Source organism: Xenopus tropicalis, chromosome 5 (assembly GCF_000004195.4).
Source record: "Xenopus tropicalis strain Nigerian chromosome 5, UCB_Xtro_10.0, whole genome shotgun sequence".
In the NCBI taxonomy this organism is placed as follows: domain Eukaryota; kingdom Metazoa; phylum Chordata; class Amphibia; order Anura; family Pipidae; genus Xenopus; species Xenopus tropicalis.
Genome location: NC_030681.2, coordinates 111,489,021 through 111,515,528, shown reverse-complemented (window position 1 = coordinate 111,515,528; position 26,508 = coordinate 111,489,021). Strand labels below are relative to the sequence as shown.

Sequence of the window (26,508 nt, the reverse complement as noted above, 5' to 3'; positions counted from 1 at the left end):
AACTCTTTAGCAGTGAGGAAATGAGCCAATGAAGATGCTTCCAGTAGCTCCTTGTCTGCTTTTTTGCTCATCCCAGTTAATGCTCTGGGCTACTGTCCGTAACCTCATGGACCAACTAACTATATACCATTCCGATTAACATTACATGGCAGCATAGAAACCATGGCATTCGGCCTCAGTATCCACCAACCCTGTAGCTTCTGCTACTATGCTAGATGTAAGATTACTGTCAAGTTTGGATAATGTTATACAGCCTCTAAGCTTAACTTCTCAAGAGCAGCCCAGAGCTGAGCTTTTGAAATGTCACTGGCATGCAAATTATGACTTTGCACAAGATGGGGAGCTGCACTAGACAGCTTTGAAGGTATGGATCATTACTGTTATACAGCTGCAGAACTCCTATGTGGGTATAACATTCAATATATAAATCACAGCCATTTCCAGCCATATTCTTATAAGCTTTTGCTCATCTTTAAAGGGGTAGTTTACCATTAATTCAACTTTTAGTAAGATGTAGACCAGGGATCCCCAACTTTTTTACCCATAAGCCACATTCAAATGTAAAAAGAGTTGGGGAGCAACACAAGCATGAAAAATATTCATGAGGGTGCCAAATAAGGCTGTGCTTGGCTATGCCCCATATGCAACCAAAACTTGCCTCCAATCCAGGATATCAAAAATAAGCACCTGCTTTGAGGTCCCTGGGAGCGACATCGAAGGGGTTAGGGAGCAACATGTTGGGGACTTATGTAGATATGTAAAAGTCAGACAATTAGCAGTTGGTTTTCATTTTTTAATTTATTTTTAATTATTTTGTTTTTGTTCAGCAGCTCTCCAATTTGGAATTTCAGCAGCTATCTGGTTGCTAGGATCCAATTTACTCTAGCAAACAGGCAGTGGTTTGATTGAGAGACTGGAGTAGGGATAGAAGAGAGCGTGAATAAAAAGATAAGTGATAACAAGTAATATTCACAAAGCAATAAGTTTTTGCTTCAAAAAGCAATAGTTTTTATGCTACTGGGGCAGTGAACCCCATTTGAGAGCTGTAAGAAGCAAAAGAAAATGTAAAAAATAAAAAACAGTTTAAAAGTTGCTAAAAATAAGCCACTCTAAAACACACTAAAAAGCAATTGAAAAGTAAACTACCCCTTTAGGAACATATTCATGTGATTCCTACTGTCCCCATGTCACTTATATATGCAGTGCAAGAGACTATGTGGTTAATGCAATCAGTTCTATTTAAAAAAAATCTCACAAAAAGCTGCTTTTACAGCTTTATACATATTCAATTGTTACTGATATGTCACCTTTTCACATGTGAAGGTATACTACATTAACCTCTCAATGCTAAAAACGCAGCTGATTGTTCACAAAAAACAGAAATTAATTTGCTAGCAAAGAGGCATTCATGAGGTCACTGCTTATTTCACCAATGACGAAACAATGAAGAATATTTCAGAAGCCGTATCAGATACAATGTGTAGCAGTGTGCCTTAGAGTAAAACTCTAAGAGAGTAATATCCTAACAGTTTAATTCTATTTATCTACAGCTTTTACAGCTCTTTCTCTCCATGATCCCACCAAATAATTTCCTTAATGAAAGAAGAAAAAAAACATCTGGGCAGTTCAGCGGCACAGATTTAATGACACAGTAGACCTTTGCACCGAAGTAAACATCAGGTCCTGTTTTAGGGGGAACTGGCATGGAATCCCTTATACAGAAACCAATTATGTTTTACTTCTCAGTTACGGAAAGGCTATCTCTGTATGAATCTATTGATGGTAAAACATCCTTCTGGGTTTATTCAATGTGTACATGTTTTTAACAGACTGAAGGTATGGTGATTCTAATTACATAGAGATGAGAATAACAGCACCTATACCTGGATTTTTACTTTGCAATATTCTACATTTGGAATGCAAGACAGCACAAACCATATTTTTTATGGTGTACATTTTATTTCTAAATGACACTGTTTATAGCAAATCATTTTCTCTACCATTTAAAATTTTGTTCTTCAACCAACAAATGTATTTTTTTTTTTAGTTGTAATGTTGGTGTGTTGGCAGCCATCTCAGTGCATCGTGCCTGATTCTGAGCTTTCAGCGCTACATATTAGAGCTGCTTTCAGATAACCTATTGTTTCTCCTGCTCACATGTAACTGGAGTCCCAAGCCAGACTTGGATTTTTTTTCTATTGTGTGCTATTCTGTAGCTGCTATCTTGCTACCTTCTCATTGTTCTACTAAATGGCTGCTGGGGAAAAAATGAGGGGTAAGACAACACTACAACTTGCAGTACAGCAGTAAAGTGTGACTGAAGTTTATCACAGCACAAGTCACATGGCTATGGTACCCTGGTAAAGGAAGATTATGGCTAGACCCATGTGAAATTTCAAAAATAAATATAACAAAATCTGTTTGTCTTTTTCAAAAAAAGATTTCAATGCAGGTTATGCTGGAGAAGCTCTAATAACTCATGTCTTTTGAAAAAAAAAACATTCTGTTGTGATTTTTATGGTGTACTATTTATTTCTAAATTAAACTTTTTACATAGCAAATAATTAACTTTACCATTAAAATGTTATGTGTATTCTTTTAGCTGTAATATTGGTGTGTAGGCGCCATCTCAGTGCACTGTGCCTGAGACTGAGCTTTCAGAAGGAGCCAGTACTACACATTAGAACTGCTTTCAGGTAACCTATTGTTTCTCCTATTCCCTGGAGGAGTTCCAAGCTGGACTTGAAGAATTTGGCTAGCCCCATGTGAAATTTCAAAATTAAATATTAAAAAAATCTGTGTTTTTGAAAAATAAATTTCAATTCAGGATTCTGCTGGAGAAGCTCTATTAACTTACTGTATATACTCGAGTATAAGCCGATCCGAATATAAGCCGAGGTACCTAATTTTACCTAAGAAAACTGGAAAAATGTATTGACTCGAGTATAAGCCCAGGAAATGCAGCAGCTACTGCTAAGTTTTTTTTTTCAACTGTCTATACTGTCTAATAACTTCTATTTGTGAGAGTGCATCAGGGTAGACTTACAGTTTGTGCAGGTTTACAGGGGCCTATCTGTAATGGACATGTAAAGGTGTTTCTGTATAATTGCTGGATATATCAGTGCACAGTATGACTAAGTTCTCTTCATGTAGGGATATTTATTGAGGAAAGAAATTAATCTGATGTGCTCTGCCGTTAGAACAGGAACAATTAGTATTTTTTTCACCAGTTAATACAATTAGGATGAATTATGTATCCTGCTGGTGACACCTAATAATTTAGCAAGTTTCTTTTTACAAAGTGGGGATAAGAAAGGGAGAAAATGTAAACACATTATAAGATGGATGCCAGGGCCAGAGGGACTCATAAACTGAAGTTAATGCACTTTAGGGTAAACATACCAAAACAAAAAATGATTGTGAGGTATAGAAGCCAATTCCTATACAGTGCCAGGAAACCTGCATATTATTGGTCATACTTACAGCAACTGTCCACATAAGAAATCACTCTCTTGACAAGTGCAAAGCCATGTGTCTGCTCTATACAAATAATAACATCAGGCACATCTCTGGCTGAGTGTGATAATCAGAAACAGAAGCAATACAATATAGCCGATAAGAGATAATCCAGGGGATAATGCGGTGTAGTTAGTAGAACAGTTGGTGCCTGTAGCCAATGTTATGCCCATCTAAGGTACTGCAAGTATTCCAGCATTCTAACAACTAGCCACACTCTCGGTATTGTCTTTCATCTTACCTGTGCATAAGTAATAATGTGCGTTCCCGCACGCGTGTTCCTCGGCGACGTGCGCTCTTACATATGCGCGCTCCCTTGGCCTCGCACCGCCCAAAGGTACGTTCCCAGGGGGGGCGGTGCAAACGAGCACCGCTCGCAAGGTACGCCCACGGGGTGGGGTAGGTTGGGTGCGATCACCGCACAAAAGGTATGTCCACGGGGGGTGGGGGCTGGGGTTGCGAGCGATCACCGCACAAATTCAATGAATGAACGGCAACCTCCAATATTCTATCAGAAATCAAGGCGCCCAGATCAATTACAGCCTGCAAAACAATTACCGTATATACCCGAGTATAAGCCGAGGGAGACTTTTTCAGCACATTTTTGGTGCTGGAAAACTCGGCTTATACTCGAGTATATACGGTATGTGGTTTTTTTTTAAAAAAAAAACAAAAAACGTTTTCCTGTTAAGTATTTCTTTAAAGTAAGCTAAAGTTGCCCCTGTGTTTATTTAGCACTTTTAGGGGATTTTTAGACCATTTGTCCAGAAAGAGTGTAGCTATGAGGTGCAGTTTGAAGGGGGTTCAGACACAGTCCCTGAATGTAACCTGTGACCCAATAAGCTGCAAACCTTCTCTAAGGGCCAGACTTATTAATGGCTGTATTTTTTTTCCCCATGTACCCAAAGTGTACTTTTTAGCATTAAGGTTGATGTATTTTACCGATTACTTGCAACCAAGAATTTTTCATTATTTATCATGTGTAAATAAACACTAAACTATTATGTATGTATGTATGTACTGTATGTATAAAAGCGGACGTGATCATGTAGAAGTCAATAGGACTTGTCCTAGGCAAACTGTAATAATCTTCATTTAATTTGTGGGTTTTTTTGTGCACAAAAAATTCTTGAATGAGGATTTCAAGGTTTTCATATTCTTATTGGTTTGTGCTTTTTATATTCAGATCTTTTAGTAAAGATTCCTGCTTTTTTAATTGAAAATCTACAAAAATTACACAAATTCAAATTTTGATAAATCTGCCTCCCTATGTCACAAAAAAGCTCGAGTCTACTAGTAAATTAGGTGGATGGTATGGTCCAAGAGTTCTGTATTAAAGCAAGGCTAATCTGCTTAGGTAAATCAACTAGGATTTTTTTTTAACAGATTTTCCTTTCCTATGTCAAAACCCACACAAAAGACTTGTTTTTCCCAGCATCATTAACTGTGTTTTCTATGCAACTAAGCGCTATAGAAAAGTGTTACTGTATTTCTGGGAATAAATTAACCTTTTGGTGAAAAGCATTTACCCAAAAATGTGTTTTATCTACTCTAGAACTGTATAAAAATGGTGTTTTATGGTATATACAAGTATTCTCATGGCTGTATTCAGATTGCACCATTGGAATTTGTATGTTGAAATTATTTATATGAAAATATGTTTAGAAAATCAGACCAGAAAAGTGGAATTCTATAAAAGGTACAGTCACAGTTGTCTTTTGAATAAGAAGTGTTTTTTCAAGGTACTTACATAAAATATTAAATTTTACAGAAATGATGTGATGTCAGTAACCATTGAAAGTGATTTATGCTGAAAGCATTGTAAAATGACTAGTAATGAACTGTAAAAATAGGTGAACCAACCTACTTACTTGTGAGAAACTGCTACAAAAAAAAAATCAGTGAGGTTAAAATTCAATATCCACCATTGTAAGATGTAAGAACCCTTAATGCATAGCCATAAAAAGCAAAAAAAGAGAACATGGATATTGCTACAGCCTGAGCTAGTGACCTAGATATATGGCAGTAACTTTGTATATGCACAGTTACTGCATAAGATAAATACTAGCCCTTACATTACATGGTCCCGTGAGCTCTGTAACATACAATTATGGAGATTTGCCTACAAACATGAGTCCACTCTGCTCTCTGCCATTATGCGTCTGTAAGAAGGCAATTATACATTAAAGTTTCATATGCCCAAATCAGACATGTAACAAGGATGACTTAGCTCTTCCACAAGATTCTCAGGGGCTTTTTAGCCATAAGGCGTGGTAAGATTTTCATTTCAGAGGTCACGCTGAAAAAGGAGCATATATCCACCAGTAGCAAAGGTTATGCACACTCCCATGGCACATTTACATCTATAAGCTGAATTCCAGTTTAACCAGTAGGATGCCTGTAAGCAATGTTTTCCCAAAGAGGTGTGCGCTCACAAGTTTTCACATTAGCACACAAAAACAATTGTACAGCAAACAAATATATTAAAGAACACAGGTTTTTAAAAACGGATAATGCTGTCAATAAGGAATTCCAGTGATGAGTGTTTTGGTACTGACTGTAAAGCTGTACAACAATGGCCACCTTCCATCTAGTACAGATGCTACATACTACATTACTTTTAAACTTTTTCAACACCCAACAGAGTTCATAAAAAGACAATATACAACAATGTGACTTGTGCAGAAACAAGTGTTAATGGTTCATTACACATTGGTTAAAAAAAGACCAAGGCTCACAAACTTACATCCACAGACTGCCCAACTACCATTCTTACACATATCCCCAGAATTTAATGCTATATTAAAGCTGGCCATACACAGGCAGATCTGAGCATTCAACCCCATGGCAGCTTATCAAACCATTTATGGACCCTACCCGGTGGCTGACCGAATAGATATCTGGTAAAAAATCAGCCATATATGCACTGGGCGGGTTTAAAAATCTAGTCGGACGGGGCTGTCTTGGTGCATTGACGCAGTTCTCCCCTGACGGGCCTGTATTTCTGCCTGTTATGATCTGATCATTAGGCTGGGGCCAAACAATCAGCTAAATCAATATGGCCCAGAGTATAGGTGGCCAAACTGTGCAAAGACTGGCACCCTGCAAAATGAGTGGATCTTTACGTGTATGGCCAGCTTAACTTAGTCGCTGCTGCATGGATAAGCCTGAAACACTGCTTAACAGGTTCTCTTGAGCGCAACAAGAAGTAATAAAGTTTGTGACTGAGTTTCCGCAGTTTGGTGGAAGGGAAATCCCCTGTACTAGTCATATAAACAATTCAGTAATGAGAGGATGGAAGGACACAGGTCCTTGGGGATGGGATTCCTTTTCATGAAATTGTATCCAAGCAGCACTCACCATGAAACACAGTGAGGGTCATTTATAAAGTTTGTGCGGTGCATATTTTTTCGCAAACAGTTGTTTTTACATGTTTTCCCCTAAAAGCTTAAATTCTGCACTGCTGTTCCCATGTTTCCTTTTTTATGCACAGTCAAAAATTCCCAAATGAGATTGCAATTTGCACGAGTATTTCCTCTGTGCACGTTTATTATGTGAATATAGTGCTGATTTTCTCTTTGCAAATATAAATTTGCAATTTGTGAAATCAGTTTAGCGAATATTTTTTCAGCCACTAAAGGTGTAGCAGTATTTAAAGATTTTATCCTGAAGCTAAATTTAAACAGCAAAAAAGTCACTGGAGAGGTGCCACTTTGAGTCACTGAAGGTTTCCAAACAAATAATTTTGCCCTACCCCAGGCCAGTGCTATTCTATTTTTTTTTTTTTTAAAGAGCTCTGGCATGCCATCCTGCTCTAGGCTTGGCATATTCAAAGTACATATCACTTGCATGGCTTTAGGCTTGGTGAATGTGCCAAGCTTGAACTCCATCAGGAAGAGCTGGGAGCTTAGGCAAAGATGGAAGCAGCCTGCTTTGTACCAGAGTACAATTGCCAAGAAGATGAATAAGATGTAAGCAGTTAGAGTCTCTGGGGGGCACCTATCAAACCAGAGACTGTCACATGGAGGGCCTCTGAACTGATTATCATTTACATTATTCATGATAAATGCATTATTTATCTACTTATGTGACAGAGTTTAGATAAGGGATAATGATTTATCCAGAATGCTGTTGTTTAACCCCATGGCTTGCTTAACAACGTTGTTGAGAGCTACAGTTTAGTAAGAGTTTCTGTGACAAATGCTAGTCACCAGCAAAAGTCAAATAAGTGCCAACAGTATTAATCAATTTGTAAAACATATTTCACATTTTCCCTATTATGGTATACCATGTGACACAAGTAAATGCAGAATAAATAAAAATACCTGAGGAAAGAAACATGGCATGACAAGACAGGCAGCATGTGTGAGTGTAACAAATGACCATATTGGATTACAAGCAAAGAGGGGGAAAAGAAAGGAGAAGAAAAAAGGGGGCTGCATTGTTATTCAGATAATCCAAAACAAAAGGAAGGTGAGAGCTATTTAGCAGCTTCCTCCAATTGAGACTCTCATTTCTCTGCTTCCCCTCAGGATTGCTACACTTCCTAATGCTTTCCGCAACTCACCCTCAAGTAACATCCACTGTGGCTTTAATTGGCAGCTCTGACACGGGGCTAGCTCAGTAATTATCTCTAGAACATGATTTAAGGATATGTGAGCAGAATTTCTGTCCGTTATACAACCATCTGAGCCATTAGTTTTGCAATAATAATGTAGTCCGACACAAATTTGCAAAAATAAGGCACATACCACTCAATCTGTAACCTTGCACAGCTCTAAAAAAAATGTATTTCTGGCTTAGCACCGTACAGCATGCAGTCTGATGTACAGTAGGCCATCACACATTAGAACTTTAACTCATCATGTAATCTGCTATTCAGACGCCAGAAAAATCTGAAATGCCCATCAGTTTTAATAGTGTCCATTAATAAAAAGGGCCTTCAGTGGAATACATATTAGACACTTTGCAGCAGTTGGTTCTTAATAAATATTATATTACATATTATGTATGCCACAGGAAAAGCATTTGCAAAGATAGAATCCTGGGAAGAAAGATATTTTTGGAGCAAAACTGGGTTATTTTTTTTTTTATAGAATACCTTATAGCAGTGACCCCCAACCAGTGGCTCCTGAGCAACATGTTGCTCACTAACTCCTTGGGTGTTGCTCCCAGTGGCCTCAAACAAGGTGCTTATTTTTAATTCTTGGAGGCAAGTTTTGGTTGCATAAAAAATCCTGTAGGCTACCAGTCCATATAGGGGCTACTAAATAGCCAATAACAGCCCTTATTTGGCACCCCAGGAATTTTTTTATGCTTGTTTTACTCCCCCAATTCTTTTCACATTTGAGTGGCTCACGGGTAAAAAAGGTTAAGGGCCCCTGCCTTATAGGCTAAAGCTTCCACTCCCTCTTGTTTTAAAGCACAGCCAGGATGGTTGCTGCTCAGATCCCAACTCCAGATGAGGCTTTGCCCTTATTGGGCCTCATCAGTGTAGTGCAAGTTTGAATGTTACCCACTCCCTTTTGAATGTATAGGCCACTTAATTTAGGTTGCTAAAGCACTTTGTGAAATTCTTATTTTAAAGTGGCCACATTTACATGTTTCTATACACTGTATATAAGGACGACTGATCACTCTCAGTTCAGTGTGCTGCCACAGCCACTAGCTCGGAAACTGGTATGGGTCCTGTCTGCATTTTTAAAATAGTACAAATCTAAGCTGTAAAGAAAATAAAACACAGCAGAGCAAGCACACCACAGTAATAACCTGTAATAACTTGACGATTCTTCCAAGGCTAAAGATAAAAAGATGATATGAATATGAATGAATATGTATCTAGCACCCTAGGGATATCACAGCAGGAGGCCTTATCAAATGAAAAGTGAAAAAGATGTTTAGGGATCTCAGTGGGAGTGCACTTAATGTTCTCTGTATGGAAACTTGCATATTTCGGCCAGCTACCATGACAGTTTGCTGTTAACTTTGAATGAAACTTCTTTTGATTAGAGGACAACAAAACCCAAACTCAAAAGCATTCATGCACCCCCCCCCCCCCCCCCCCGCCATGAAAAAAAATCATATTATTTGGCCCATGGTTCATTCTATCAGATCATAATGCTGCCATTTTCTGTATTTTTTCCCCAGAGAGGGTCAGTATTGTAAACTTTTCCTAAAAGAATGTCCTAAAATGGCAGTATGGCATTAAACTGAAGGAACACTGGCTGGTATTTTTGTTTGTTTGTTTTTAACAGTAGGGGAGGACCAATTTCAGGGAATAAAAAGCTATTTTATTTACTGGGAGATGAGTCTTTAGTGAATTTGGCTTTTCTTGTCTATTATGGATGTTAAGGGGAAATGGGACTACTTTAATACCAATAATGTTACTGTTAAGGTTTATTTGTTGTATATACAGTATATAGTAGGAAGATGGTGAGCCTGGCTAACCCCTCAATTGCTTACATGGTACAACACTCTGATACTAATTTCCAGGTTGAAAGGGAAACGTTTTTCAAAAAGCCAATCTCTATCTATGCTAATGTCGCACATGGCGTTTTATTAGCTGCTGGAGAAAATGCCAATCTTCCTCATGTTCAGTGACAGAAAGTGCATCTTCCTGTCAGTACTCACCCAGGGTGGATTTTGGCCCAAAAACACCCAACTGTGCACAGGGCAGATTGGTACATAAAACAGCACATGTGACATTAGCCTGACACCAGCAAATAACAAATACTGTGCATTAAATTTTTTCATGCTAATACAGAAATAGCACATGCAGAATTCAATAATTATCATCAGGTAAAGGGACTCTGCTTGTTGGATCTCTCAAACTGAAGGGCTCGGCACATGATCCATTTTGATCAATAGATAGGGCCACAACAGGAAGAACTGAAAGAAGACACCCTAAAATTTTCAGCAACCCAGCTTTACTGGGTGACAACTGCAGGGTGAGAGCTGATTGGGTCAGTTTAACTCAATGTTACCTCAATGTTGCATTATTTAGTAATGATATCACTTATCTTATGCATATTCAGGGTAATGTTTTACTTTTAACTTGCTCAGAACATACGGTACAAAGACAAAAAAATGAAAAACAATGAACTTGGCACTTATATTTTGCAGGGTATGTTTACAATGTAATGGGAAATGTTCAGCTAGTCCTTGACACTTTTTTTCTTGCAGAAAAATGTATTTTAAGACTTCTGATTTTGGGCAATTAATGTCAGGAACATGCACTTTCCATGTCAGCGCACAGAATAAAAAGGGTTGAAAATAGCTCAGGAGCACAGTTGCAGGCACAGCACATACAATTAATAAGTGTGCACACATTCATTCCTTATTAATAATAATAATAATTATGGCATTCTATTTCATAAATATAGGCTACCAGGTTTAATTTTGTCTTGTCCTTTTTGGTTTTAAAGGGGGCCTCCACCATACACTGTCTTTTTGCATAATAAAAAAAAAAGATACATTCATTATTTTCAGTGATTTTAAAGGAGAAGGAGAGGTATAATAACTGCCAAAACTTTAGGCACCCCCAAAGGATTGTAATCACTTTGCTGATACCGCGGGTCAGTGCTCCTGTTAGCAGAAACCTGCAATGGCCCAGGTACCTGCACAAGCGTGGTAAAGTGAAAAGCTGAAGGTTAACAAAAAGACAGCCTTTTCACAATACTGCGCATGCGGAAGGAAGAGGATCGCTCGCCCGCAGGTACCCCAAGCAGGTGCAATTTTCTGCCGACAGGGGCACCAGCCTGGGATATCAGGTAAGTCAGGGGTCCCCAACCAGGCCGTGGGCTGTGCTGAACCGGCCACCTCTGCTCCCAATTACTTGTGATCCCAACTCCCTGATGCGTTACACAGCCATGACAATAGCTATGCAAAGCCCAGGAAGATTTCTACTGATTACAACAAGGACCAAAGTACTTTATTAAGCTGTATGTAATTATGTTAATAGTAAAGTGCATAATATAAAATTTAACTAGCACTAGTTGCGCCGCACCCCCCATCCCCCGTCCTTGGAAAAATTGCCTTGCTTGAAACCGGTCCGTGGTGCAAAAAAGGTTGGGAACCACTGAGGTAAGTGATTGCAATCACTGGGGGTGCCTAACATTTGGCACCCCCCATGATTTTACCTTTCTTTCTCTTTTAAAGTTATTTGTGAATATTATAGGAATCTAAATCTCTCTGGCTGTTGTTCTCTTACCTGCTGGTTCTGACTCCATTCAAAAAGTTTAACATACATTGTTACTAGGATTTAGATTCAGTTCGGTATTCGCCCAAATCCTTTACAAAGGATTCGGGGGTTCGCTTATGATTACATAGAAGAAATTCCATTTACATATTTCCGCACTTGAAATATATTGTGTGCAATATACGTGTGCAATATAAACAGCTCATGTGACTCAATAATAAGCATTTCATACAAAGAATTCTATTAATTAATGTGCTAATAAACAGTCAGTTCATTGCCATATGCACCCCCAGTACATAATCGTCTGTTAGTCTATTCTTGGTATACATATACATGCTACAAAACAACTTATGCATATTCACTTGTTTCAATTGCCTTCAGTTGTTCCACAGAAACAAAATATCATTCTTTTCTCAGTAACTTTGCCCATTTGGATCGTATGGAATGAGGGCAAACCTACAAAAGATTTTTTGTTTTTTTTGTTGCTGTTTAAGTTGTATCCAATAAAAAGTTCCCACAGAAGGAACAAGACGACGTTGTACCTGTGCCATGAGGTCTTTATAAAGGGCATAAGAATTTTGAAAATAAAAACATTAATACTTGGTTTCCCTTTCGCATTCCACTTTGTGTTATGTGCTATAATACATGCAGACTACATAAGCGTGTTACATAAAAGCTTTGACCCAATTATTCCCACTAAACACATTTTGCCCCAATTTGTACTCTTAAGTCCCCGCTTTAATTAATTTTATTGCTTCCATTTATAGTACAGCGTATTATTTACTAGGGCAAGTTAAAACATACCCTAATGGGCTTAAAATATCCAACTTTATGGGTAAATACATGGTATAAATGCTATTTTTTTTTACATGGCACATTCACACACACACACACACACTACATATACATATACATATTGTACAATATATACATATACACACACAAACACATACATACACGCGCACACACACACAAACAGATATTGAAACTAAAGCTACTCAGTGAAACTGAGTGGGAGCAGGCAGCAAAAGGACATTTTACAGCAGGTGTTAAACAATTCAAAGAAATTGACTTTTTACACCCACAGAGGGCTTACAGAGCATACATTATTGGCAATTATAATTGCCACCGTTCTATGGAAAATGTGCTGGTACTGGACATCAGTGCAGCATTTTTAGCATAGAGCTCCTTACAAAGAAAAATTAAGCCTTTTCATTCTTTTTCACTCACACTTCTGCAAATAGTTGTGTTTCCTGTGCAATCCTGCCACACATGGTAGATTCTTGGCCTGTGTTTATCCACAGGCAGAACCTGCCCCTATGCTGGCACACATCATATTTCATTTACGGTAAAAGGCCTTGTAAGATCACATGACTTTACATATCTCAAATCTGAATATGCAAATTGGGGGCTTGGATTTGGTTCAGAAAAAAATTGTGGAGGTTTCAGTATTTGGCCATATCCAAAAATTACAGATATGTTGTATTGCTAGTTTGGACATCATGAATCTGGGCAATACTACTCTCAGCCCATTATTTATGACATTAAAAAGATTATTATTTATTACAGGTATGGGATCCCTTATCCGGAAACCCATTATCCAGAAAGCTCCGAATTACATAAAGCCCATCTCCCATAGACTCCATTTTAATCAAATAATTCAGAATTTTACAATGGATTTCCTTTTTCTCTGTAGTAATAAAACAGTACCTTCTAATTGATCCCAACTAAGATATAAATAATCCTTATTGAATTTAAAACAATCCTGTTGGGTTTAATAAATGTTTTATTGATTTTTTTTTAGTAGACTTAAGGTATGGAGATCCAAATCATGGAAAGACCCCTATCCGGAATACCCTTGGCCCCGAGCATTCTGGATAACAGGTCCTATACCTGTATATTATTTATGATATTTAAAAGAAATTCACCTCATTAATACACTTTTACCTTAATGGTTTACACAGGTTTTTTAGGCCATTTCCTTGTAAGGTTTAGATATTATATACATAAAAGAGCCAGGTAACCTGTTAAATATTTTTATATATGCTAAGGTGTGTCAGGTGTCACACTAAATTCTTAGAAAATAGGAACTATCGCTCAGACCAAGTTCTTTGGCTCTACGCCTTTTATTCACAAGTTTCCTTAGCGTTCTGGAATGCTTTGACACCACACCAGTTTTCCAGGTATCAGGGTCCCTCCAGCAAACCTATGAAATTTGGAGAGCAAGGGTAACAAGGACACATGATAACTTTAAGGGATAATAAAAGTCACCTCACAGTCACATGATCAGTACAAAATCACTCAATTTGTGACTCCATGTTTTTATTCTCTACACCAGTGCTGTCTAACCGGCGGCCCGTGACACCCCTCTGTGTGGCCCCCCACCTGTCTGGCTGCTTTGATAACTTACCTTTGAGTAAGCTTTAAATGGTATCAGTACTGGCACCCTGCGTGGTTAACACCTCAGATTTAGGCTGTAAACCCTGTGTATTGTTTAAAAATGTAATCCCCTGTGTTGTTCACACCTTTTAATCCCTACATTGTTCATCCCCTACATTGTTCACGCCTCAGGCTCAGCCTGTAATCACCCACATTGTTCACCTGTTCACACCTCAGAACCCAAAAATAAACCCTGCACACTATAAAAAGAACATATACTGAGGTGGTACTGCAATTAAAAAGTTTTTTAAATGTATAGTTATTGTGCAGACTGTAGGAGCAGTGGCAGCATTTTGTCACTGTAGGCTGCCTGTGTGTGCCATACTCTGCCTGCCCTATGCTGCCTGTGTGTGCCATACACACAGGCAGGGTAGGGAAGGCAGAGTATCGCACACACAGGCAGGGTAGGGAAGGCAGAGTATGGCACACACAGGCAGGGTGGGGCAGGCAGAGTGTGGCGCACACAGACAGGGTAGGGAAGCCAGAGTATAGCACACACAGGCAGGGTAGGGAAGGCAGAGTATGGCAGGTTTTTGCTGTACTACCACCATTAATATGGCTATGGTCATGTGATAACATGGGTGTGGTTTCAAGTGAGTGTGGTTTTAAAAAAGGGAGTGGTCAGAACTAGTTTCCATTATCGGCCCTCCACCACGGAGGCCGGAAAAATTCCGGCCCTCGGTGCCACAGAAGTTGGACAGCAATGCTCTTCACTACTATTATTAGGTTAAGAATTATATTTTGTTTCATTATGCAATTCTTTTTGGCCAGAGAAATGTATACTTAAAAGCAGCACAAATTATGCCACTATTTCTAATAATGTCCCTTTTGAAATCAGCTAGAGTTTAGAGGATGTTTTATAAGAGTAACAAGTTATAATGATAAAAACATAAAAGTCACAGAGTTGCAGAATTACATGTGCTTACAACTCCACTTTCCATTTCCTTCAGCCTAATGCCAGCCAGTTAGTGATGATCTAGATAGCTAACACTATAAACTTAAAGCTACATGTTAAGCATGCAACCCACACATAATGTCTGCACAGGAAGCCTTTTTGCAATGTACCGAGATGGTCTGCCACGGAAATCCCCAGCAGGCTTGAGGTGAGAGGACCTAATGGAAGTTGTGTATGACAGGCTAGGGTGCATTTCACATTAGTTCCCAGTTTAAATGCCACAAAAAAAGATTTTATTGTACTGTGTGCAAGATGAAATGAGTGACATGTCTACAGAGATCAGTTAGGGCAAGGTAAAATCTGCTTGAATGGAAAGACAAGCAGGATAATAACAAGGCCATCACTGAGTGGGAAACAGACAGGCCTTCTTTTATATGAACCATGGAATGTGGGGCCCAGAGTGCTGTAAAAGGGGACTGTACAGGCCAGGCAAGCATACAGAGCCCCGTTCAATCATTGATAATGTAATATAATGCACAAAGTTTGCCAAAGTCTTCTTAACCAGGGTAACCAATCTAAAGTCTGTAAACAGATGATCAGCAAATGATACCTGTTAAAGTTGTTTTTTTTTTTACTAGACCAGTAGGAACACTGGCACCACTATTACTTCCTTTGGTGTACTAAATTGCACACTGCCACCAAACACTGAATCTGGCTTACTATTTGGCTTTTTGAAATCATCAATAATGATCTTAACATAAAAGTTGTCCAACTGTAACACTTGGCCTAACGTTAACTGTAACGTTAACTTTTAGTGGTTTCTCATTTTAATTCCCGTCATAATTCCTAACATAACAAATACAGTCATATGAAAAAGTTTGGGAACCCCCTTCAGCCTGCATAATAATTTACTCCAATTTCAACAACAGAGGTATGTCTTTCATTTCCCAGGAACATCTAAAGATTTTTAGTGAAACAGTATTTAGTTGAATTAAATCAAATGTGAAAAACTGGCTGTGCAAAAATTTGGGTACCCTTGTAATTTTGCTAATTTGAATGCATGTAACTGCTCAATACTTATTAGTGACAACACAAAATTGGTTGGAATAGCTTGTTAAGCCTTGAACTTCATAGGCAGGGGTGTCCAATCATGAGAAAAGGTGGCCAATTGCAATTTGTGCTTCTGTTTGACTCTCCTCTGCAGAGTGACAGCATGGGATGCTCAAAGCAACTCTCAAAAGATCTGAAAACAAATATTGTTCAGTATCATGGTTTAGGGGAAGGCTACAAAAAGCTATCTCAGAGGTTTAAACTGTCAGTTTCAACTGTAAGGAATGTAATTAGGAAATAAAAAGGCCACAGGCACAGTTGCTGTAAAACCCAGGTCTGGCAGGCCAACAAAAATGCAGGAGCAGCATATGGAGGATTTTGAGAATGGTTACAGACAACCCAAAGATCCCAAAGTCCTGTAAGAACATCTTGCTGCAGATGGTGTATCTGTACATTTTCTACAATTCAGCACAATTTGCACAAATAACACCTGTATGGCAGGGTGATGAGAAGAAGCCCTTTCTGCACTCATGCCACAAACAGTCGTTTGTTGTATGCAAAAGCTCATTTAGACAAGCCACAGTCATTTTGGAACAAAGTGATTTGGACCGATGAGACAAAAATTTAGTTATTTGGCCATAACAAAAAGCGTTTTGCATGGCAGAAGAAAAACACCGCATTCCAAGAAAAACACCTGCTACCAAACTGTCAAATTTGGTGGAGGTTCCATCATGCTGTGGGGCTGTGGGGCAGTGTGGCTCGTCCAGGGACTGGGACCCTTGTTAAAGTCGAGGGTCGGATAAATTCAACCCAATATCAACAAATTCTTCAGGATAATGTTCAAATCGGTCACAAAGTTGGGGGTTGTATATTCCAACAAGAAAATTACCATAAACACAGTTGGAAATCTACAAAGGCATTTATGCAGAGGGACAAGTACAATATTCTGGAACGGCCGTCACAGTCCCCCACTTGAATATCATCGAAAATCTATGGGATGATTTGAAGCAGGCTGTCCATGCTCGGCAGCCATCAAATTTAACTGGAGAGATTTTGTATGGATAAATGGTCAAAAATACCCCCATCCAGAATCCAGACACACACCAAAGGCTATAGGAGGCGTCTAGAGGCTGTTACATTTGCAAAAAGAGGCTCAACTAAGTATTTATGTAATATCTCTTGTTGGGGCGCCCAAATTTATGCACTTGTCTAATTTTGTTGTGATGCATATTGCATATTTTCTGTTAATCCAATAAACTTTATGTCACTGCTGAAATACTACTGTTTCCATAAGGCATGTTATATATTAAAAGGAAGTTGCTACTTTGAAAGCTCAGCCAATGATAAAAAAAACTCCAAAGAATTAAGAGGGGTTCCCAAACTTTTTTTTTCATATGACTGTATATCCTCAATGGGCCGGTGCTCCATTAAACAGACATTATCACAAGTCAGGTTCTACTTGACTTATAATTGTCTCTGAACGGATAGTTCTGAGCAGAGGTACTGTAGGTATGGTTTGGCCAAGATGACAAGACTATAATTCCCCCTTTTTTTGTCTGTATCAGTTTATTCAATTTAGAGCACAAATAGGAACAGCATGTAGGTTTCTGAAATGTTTATACAGTCACCATAATCCTTCCTACAATATCAGCATCTGACTCCCCTTTCCAATAAGCTGCGGATTTGGTGCTTATAGCACAGTAAATCTAACCTTTTACTATTTCTGCTTCTCTTCAGCCTTGTCTTGTAATGGGAAGCTGTAATGACCAGACAGTGAAGCAGAAGATATCACAATGCAGGGAAAAAAATAACTTGTAGGAGGATTACCAGGATTTGTACTACCCAATCTGTAGGAAATCTGATCTGCGATAGGCAGATCCGTGTAATAACACCATACCTGCTTCAGAGAGATTTCAGTCTTTTTAACATGGGCACTAAGCACTTTCTCCCCTCTGATACAATGTCATTCATTATTTGACTTTATAATGTATGATCTGGACTAAACCAGAGCATCCTACAGTACCTATGAAGGAAATTTCATACTGGTAATCACGGATATAAATTAAATATTATAATAAATGTGCAAAATATTTAAAATATACAAAATATACAAAATAATTTAACATAAAATGACATTGATAGCATGTACACATTAATTGTCTAAGTAAGGAAACAAGGTCTTACTTAGGATGTGGTTATTGTATCAGCGAGGTTTGGTACCACACATACATACTCTAGACTAATAATGTAAATGAAAACATTTTAAAAAAGACTATTTTACATGAATATCTATCAGTAACAGCGAAATAGTTGCATCAAAAGTATATGCAGTGCTTTAAAAGGCATAAACACAAACAGGATACAACAAATATACATAAGAGCCATAAGATTTAACATACAGCTGAAATGAGTTCTCTGCCCTGAAGAGCTTACAAGCTTATTGCAGGACCGATTCACAAGACAAAGCCTTGTGCAGCTTGCCTATTACTAAGCCAACAGATGCCACAATGCCACAGTAAGATACTAGGGGATATATATTTAAGTTACTGGCTACAGATAGCAGAATTTCATATACTGTACATTTTCAGGCTAATTATACATCTAATCATGACAAATATGGAACAGTAATAACTATCCTATGCTGAGATGTTTCCCATGCGAGGTGTAACACCAGCATGAACGAGAAGATGTTGTGCCTTTTCCATTAACTAGAGGCTCTCCAATACAATTAGAACCACAGGCTACACAATATTTACAGTCCCCACAGGTTCAACAAAAACCATGTGACACAAAATAATACACTAGGACTGTGAATCTAGCAACCAAGTATAGGGCAAATTTATTATGCAGTGTAAAAATGGTGACCAAATTCACCACACAGCGCTAGGCTTCACCTTGTAAAAAAATGCCACCATTTTTTAATTAGTTTTTTTCTTAGAGCAACTTCTGCAGAAAAAAACATCAAATCTGGCATTGGGATGGTGCAAAATAAAACACACCATGATAAATATGTGTTTTATTTTACACAGCTTTTTACACAGTTTTTATTGGCAAATGTTGTTTTATGCAGCATAATAAATAGACCCTGGTGTGTATTAAGGCATACATCATCCAAATAGATCTGCTGCTGTTGTGATTTCCAGAAGCAAGCATTATAAGCCAGGTGAGACATCATTTCTTCCCCTGTACTACTAATATGGTCCTGTACACCAGCTAAAGCTTTACAGAAGGTATCTTGTTTCCAAGGATTTGTTAAAAACAACACTTTTGGGAGTGTTACTATGTATGAAAGTCTGCGTGAAATAAAATTAACTCATCTTTTAAACAAACACAATACAGTAGCAGAGTACCAAGGTGTATCAAATACTGTCCTGACCAATGTTTAGGGCTGTAGCACATTGGTATCTACATCACACACACAGCCCCAATTTGCCAGCATGGTGAATTGTGTGAGGATGAAGACACACAGAGCTACTTAGTAGCAGCTACTTGTCACAGCTACTAAACGCCAGAAAATACCCTGCCATGGACAATACTGCTAAAACACATGTAGAGGCAATCAGTAAATGATCAGCATTGTCTATTTTAGTAGCCATGACAAGTAGCTGCTACTAGCAGCTCCGTGAGTCTTCACCCTGAATGTAGAAGGGCTGCTAGAGCCAAAGTGGTATATTGCATTGTATTCTGCTTTGTGCAACTTTTATTAATGTCCCCATGCTGCAAAAAAAGTAAAACACTTTCACTTATGCAATGAACATCTGCACGATGTGTATATTGTAACATTACAACACCAAAACAAAGATGGAGCAGAGTGCAAAATAGCACAGATATAAGGTCTTTGTTACTGGTAACTTTTAGGTAGATAACGTTTTTTTCTCTGTGTATATAATATTGCAATATATACAAGCCTGTTCTGAGTGATTTTGCCCTTTCTATTTAAACATACCAACATTCTTTTTTCAAACCTGTGGGAGCATTGGCCATTATGGCATTATCTCAGCAGGATGAATTATTGCCATGGCTTAGAACTAGACCATAGAATAGTATTAAACTGTTAATGGTCTAGTAGTTCCAAAAGTGACAATGTTTGATGTATATATTTATATATTATTTCCTTATAAGCAGCACTTATTTGTTTCTTTAGATGATATAAAGCAGTGTTTGGCAGTTGTTATCAAACTTCTAGGACCAACTGCCATTAAAACATTTATTCAGCTCCAGTTTTACAATAACATACTACAATTCCAAAAGTAAACAGAACAATAAATCAGTATTGTACCACAATCAAACCCTAAGCAGCTTTTAGATTTGGTTACAACACACTAGTCTTAACAGTAGGGGCTGGGGGAATGGGAACTTATAGTTTAGAAGAAAGCCCCATGTAATAGCAAAGTTTTCACTTTTTATTTAATTTGCCAGTGTCTGTTCTAATGAAAATGCACATGTTAATGGTTCTAATGCAGGATAAAACCTATTATGAATTCCTAGCAATCATTCCAACATTTTTGCACCACACGGGACTTAAGACACATCTTTGACTATGGAAAGAGCTAAGAAAATTTAAAAAAGTAACAACCAGCCTTAAGGTTTATGGCAGATTATAGTTCCCACTTCAAATTCATGGTGAATTCTATGCTGTAGCATATCAAAATATGATTCCTTGCAAACATATTCAGACCCTTAAACAATTATCTTAATTTATGGAATAAGAAAAGAATACCCTGAATATTGGTTCTTGGGGATTTATTTAATTTTAAAACGCTTTAAATGTCATCCAATCAGCTGAAGCAACCTGGCGCAAATATACCTACCTAGAATAGTGAATTAAAACCACTTTAAAATAGTGAGCAAAACTGGTATATACTTATCCCCCCCCAGAAAAAGAATTGGTCAGAAAAAGAAAAAAAATTGGTCATGGGCTGAATATTTTGCATCACACTGTTTATAATGGCTACTGCTCATAGATATCAAATAATATATTAACGCTAAAGCTCTTCTGTGACCAACTCTTTATGGTATATGGTCAATCACTACTCTGCTTTTAGGGACATTTTTTTTAATTAATTAATCATCCAAATGAATAAGAGCTGATCATAAAGAACTAAAAATTTAGGCATGGCTTCTGTTATTGTGTGAGGTCTTATTATCTAACCAGGATATAAAACAGTAAATACTCCTCAATCAATCGTCTTTTCAAAAATGTTTACTGATCAAAATACCTTTATTTAAAATTAAAATAAACAACAAATAAAACACAAATAAATAACAAAAAATAAAAAGTTGCCAATAATACTGAAGCTGACAACATTTAAGTGGCTGTGTTTCTCTGTTGCTGGATGATTTCAGGGACCCAGCAGGTTGGTGGATCCATGCTCTGTGGGTTTCAAAATTCTTTCCTTCCATATTTAACCAGGTATTAAATAAAAAAAAGATTGCAACAGTGTGTTTTAGGAAGTCAAGGCACTGTTCCTCCACTGATCAATGAGAGAGGCTGAGTCAGGTGCATCCCTGGCCAGCACAAGCTTTTTCCCATACATTGGTGGCACATCTCCAGAACTCAATACAATCTATTTTTAACAGCTATTTTACAGAAATGTTAAAAGCGCAATGGAATTAAAATGACTTATGAAATACTGGTCTGTTGCCCAGATGGAATATGTATGATGTCTGGTTACCATACTAAGATAAAATATAAAATGACATAATTTTTTTTTTTACATGAATAAAGACCTAGTGAAACTATAGCATTTTGCAAAAAAAAAAGTTCAAAGCAGGTATCATAAATAAGTGTAAGATACATATTTAAATGTCACAGCATACAGAAACAGAGCCCCTAGGAGAATTTCCAAAGGCCTACTGTACAATCTGCATGAACCACTACTCCTTTTATAGTGTTTCTTTAGCAGACACATGGGTCAAATCACACTTTACCATATAAATCTAAAGGTGGTTTAATACGGTGCAATCTGCTTGTTTAGCTAGGTCACCCCTGTTGGATTGAATCGGCTCATTGATGTGGCCCCTAATTCAATGGGAAAAATCAAACCTGCCCGCTCGAGATCTGCCCAATTTTAGGCCAGATATCAAGTGTATCAAGCGAAAATGTGCTTATGGATGCCGAGGGACACTGGAGAACACAGCCACATTAAATGCACAAAAAACTTGCACCCAAAAAGTCACACACTAATAGCCCCATGCCTAGAACATTTTAGCCTTAAGTTGCCATCAGTTTGCATCAAAACCGCACTTGAAGCCGTAAATAAACATCCTTGTCACATTTGAGAAAGAGGGACAAATACAGACTTCGATCTATTGGCAGAGTGCAAGTATGATATTGTTTTTCATATTGGCTTCTTAATAAATGTCACTAGACAAAAAGGGTTAGAGAATGAACATGCTCCTACTAAAAACTCAAAAGTTTTAGTAAGGGTGCTGCACTTCATCATAAGGTAAAGCTTTACTGGCCACATTGTATCACGTCAAGGACAAAAACTCTGCACAGTCCCATCAACAATGTCCACAAGTAAGCGCAGAAAACAACATAATAGAAATGGTGACCAAGTACAGGTATGGGATCCCTTATCCAGAAACCCATTATCCAGAAAGCCTGTCTCCCATAGACTCCATTTTAATCAAATAATTACAAATTTTAAAACTGATTTGCTTTTTCTCTGTAGTAATAAAACAATACTTTGTAATTGATCCAAACTAAGATATAAATAATCCTTATTGGATGCAAAACAATCCTATAGAGTTTAATTAATGGTTTAATGATTTTTTAGTAGACTTAAGGTATGGAGATCCAAATTACAGAAAGACCCCTTATCCGGAATACCCTTGGTCCCGAGCATTTTGGATAATGGGTCCTATACCTGTACTGCATAACTTATGATAGATATGGAGTGTATGATCATATAATCACCCTAAATGACTGTCTTATAAAACACTGACAATGTCACCCCCCAAATTCTATAATCAGAAGTTGCCTTGCCTACTTATAAACAACTAGACTAAATGAACAACAGTAGCTGTTGAATACACACACACAAAATAAATGGAAAACAAGCTTCAATGGCGTTGTGGAAATATGCATTGCTTACACTGAAAGTAGGGCACAACCGCAAGCTAACAGGGACAAAATATATTGTTTTAACATCATGACAAAACTGATAGTATATACTGTATAACAAATTTCTTCTGCTGAAATTGAATTTTCCTTATAAGACACAAGCAGCCCTTTTTGGTGGCAAATGGGTTAACAGTCCTCAATCAAGCCTGTGATTTCAAAGCATTGATTTGAAATGCTAAATAGCACAATATGTGCTGGGTGAAATAATACAGAATGCTACCTGCTGGCTTTTTGTTGAATGCCAAGAACAGCACATTGCTCATTTAAATCCAAATTAAGGATTGCATAAAATACTAAAATATACCTTAATAATATGTTTAAGAGAACCATCATAAATTCAGCTATGTCCAATAAAGGGTGGCAAATTGTGGCTAAAAAGCAGTTGAAGGGAGTGTGTGACTCTGGAGCCCTTGGCTGCCTTCACAGCATCAAACATTTGACAGGCCCGCTGCAGAAATAAAACAAGCTGTCCTCGTCAGGCTCTGTTTGGACAGGTCCAGTGCCCAAGGTTGTTTCTGCAACAGACTTGACCCTTGACAGGAATCTCAAGGTAAGCCAGCAGGGAAAAGAACTAATGGCAATCCAGAAAAACCTCTAAGCGCTGCTATCCTTTCCACTCAGGCAGCCAATGCACTATTGATTCCCCATCCAGGCACTGTGAAATGACTGGGAAACCTTCATACCATCAATATGGTTTCTGACCTTCCACTACGATCATAAATTGTTTTCCTCTAAGAATAGCAAAAATTGGATTGAAACAACTACAGCATAAGGCGTGCTGCCTTAGACATAAAAGGGTTAATGCTTTGTGGATTTGCCCCATACATTCATAATACAAACAGCTTGAAAACATAATAGAGATTGCATCCATCTAAAGCCTGAAGGATTTATTTAAACTTGCAGAGTCAGATACACAAGCAGGATATTATTTAAGAAAGATATGTTTAATTCAAATGATATGATGGGTCCACTGACTTTATATTTCTGTTTAGGCTTGAGATAAAACCAGCAAGCACGAGCACTGAAGCAGACATAAGACTCTCAATTTAAACAGCCCTACGAGCCATGTCCATCCTTAATCTCGCTGACTGTACAATAGTCTAGCACATCCAGCCATACAAAGAATGCTGTTTCTTACAGACACCATGTGAACATGACAGCTAGCACAGCACAGCCCTCATTAGCACAGGTCATTTTAGGAAGCCTGAGTTGCAAGTGCCTGCAGACCAGAAACTGCTGCTATCTTACGTGCATTCCACTTGTATATATACATGCTTTTTCCAAAGCGAACATGGCACCCTTTAACTAACAATGGCTGGTATGTTGTACAGTGGATAATGAAAACAGATAGCTCCTCAACAAACAGTGGAATGAGGAAGGAGTCAATTTAAACCAAATATGCTCCCAATGTAAGAGTTGGCACATAGCAGCGACAAAAATCTACGATTATCTACCATTATTAAAGTAGCCTATTGACCTGAGAATTGTCCGGTTACTATGCCATCAACCTTATTGTCTTAGGAACTCTACTGCAAGAAGGGCTTGATTGGTGGTAGAATTCAAAGAGCATTCTCTCCTTTTGCACTGGATCTCTAGGCTAAATCCAATCTTCCATATAAATCACCAATGAGAATACTAAATTGCTCCCCACAACAATGTGGCCTTTGTCAGTGTGGCCTTTATACATGGCGGTGTCTTTCAAAATTTAATAGCATACATACAAAACAGAAGAATGGCATTATATAAAGACATGAAGCAATGAGAAACCCTGATGTGCCTTGTAGCAGTGATGTACCTGGGGCCCTCCAGTGCCGGCTGAACTACAACTTCCAGCATCCCCCACAGCCTATTGCACTGTACTGACTGAGGCAAAAGCAGACACTGATAATGGGAAATGAAGGCAGCGCAGCGGTAGGCAAGCATTGCTGTGATGTTTAGCCATCGACCATTCAATACAGCAATGAATTGATTTGCCCAACAGCCTCTATGTGCACATTCAGCAGATATACATAGAAATTGACCCCTTCCCCTACTTGTTAATAGTCCGCCCCACTCCTGAGATGATCACATGAATGCATAATGCTAATATTGCGTTTTAGGCTGAATATACTCGGTTTCTATGTACATCTTTATGTGTAAGTGGCTCACCAAATGCGATATAATGATGAGTGGCTTTGTGCCTGTTATTCACACACTGTTCTGCTATGGCTATTCCATTCACAATAGGAGAGCACTGACAGCAGCAAACCAGATGAATGAGCATTATTGTGTATAATAATCACATATCAGTGAGCAGCACAGTGCGGGCTGAATAGACAGCTCTCCATCTCGCCCCTAGGACTGGCACAATAAAGAGCCTATCAGCCCGGATCCCCCGCAGCAGCAGCAGCAGCTTCCCACAATAACCCCCCAGAGACATCACTCACCCTCAGCGCCGACAGATCTATCTCATCCAAGCTACGAGCCGGGGAGTCGCTCGCCATGTTTCCTTTTCTCTTGTATATTGCACAGAGCTCCCCGTTCTTCCCACCTTGCTGCTTCTCCCAGAGCCGAGCCCAGCATGCGGCGGTCCCGCCCGAGCCCAGAAGGTGTGCGGCTTGCGGTGCTATGAGAGAGGAGGCGGGGGCGGCTTGCAGTAGGACATGCTTGGGCTCTGCCTGTATGGCAGCTGCATTGAGAGGAATAATAAGACACTCTCACACTCACAGAGCGGAGGGATGGAGAGGAGCTGCTGAAACAAGCCTGTCACTGCTTCCTGGGAGGAGCCACACGCCAAACTAGGTGGATCCGTCCGGAGAGATGGTGCTGCCCAGCGCCGCCTTTTCCTCTCACGGTCGAGGAGCGTTATCTTATAGAGCGTGTGGGAGCGCTATCTTATAGAGCGTGTGGGAGCGCTATCTTATAGAGCGTGTGGGAGCGCTATCTTATAGAGCGTGTGGGAGCGCTATCTTATAGAGCGTGTGGGAGCGCTATCTTATAGAGCGTGTGGGAGCGCTGTGTGAGAGGGGCTCCTTATACTGCAGCAGGTGCATATAGCTAAACAGCCTTGCCTGGGGGGTGGGGGAGCTGTGTGTCCGGTATAGAGCAGGTAGCTAGCAGTAAGGTATTGCAGTACTTGGAGTATTATTATTTATATAGCGCCAGCGTATTCCGGAGGACGGTACAATGCAGTGGGAAAAGGAACAAACCTTAATCTCGGTACTAGGTCACCAGATCTGGATGGAAAGGCAATATGAAGAGTAGCTGGTTATAAGCAGGGCATTCTGGGATTGGCCGGTATAT

The 26,508-nt window shown here is 38.8% G+C and overlaps 1 protein-coding gene across 15 annotated transcripts in view; it reads right to left on the bottom strand.

Annotated features, from left to right (window-relative positions):
- Positions 1-26,199, bottom strand: part of tnik (TRAF2 and NCK interacting kinase) — a 158,471-nt gene extending 132,272 nt beyond the window's left edge. For 2 of the 15 annotated variants that reach the window (XM_031902214.1, XM_031902212.1), the window contains exon 1: positions 25,653-26,198. In XM_031902214.1, the coding sequence (XP_031758074.1) occupies positions 25,653-25,709 (57 nt within the window). In that variant the 5' untranslated portion in view covers positions 25,710-26,198. Of the gene's footprint in view, positions 1-25,652 lie in introns of all 15 variants that reach the window. The other 13 variants (XM_031902210.1, XM_031902211.1, XM_031902217.1 and 10 more) reach the window with 10 other exon arrangements.
- Between the last annotated feature and the right edge of the window lie 309 nt (positions 26,200-26,508).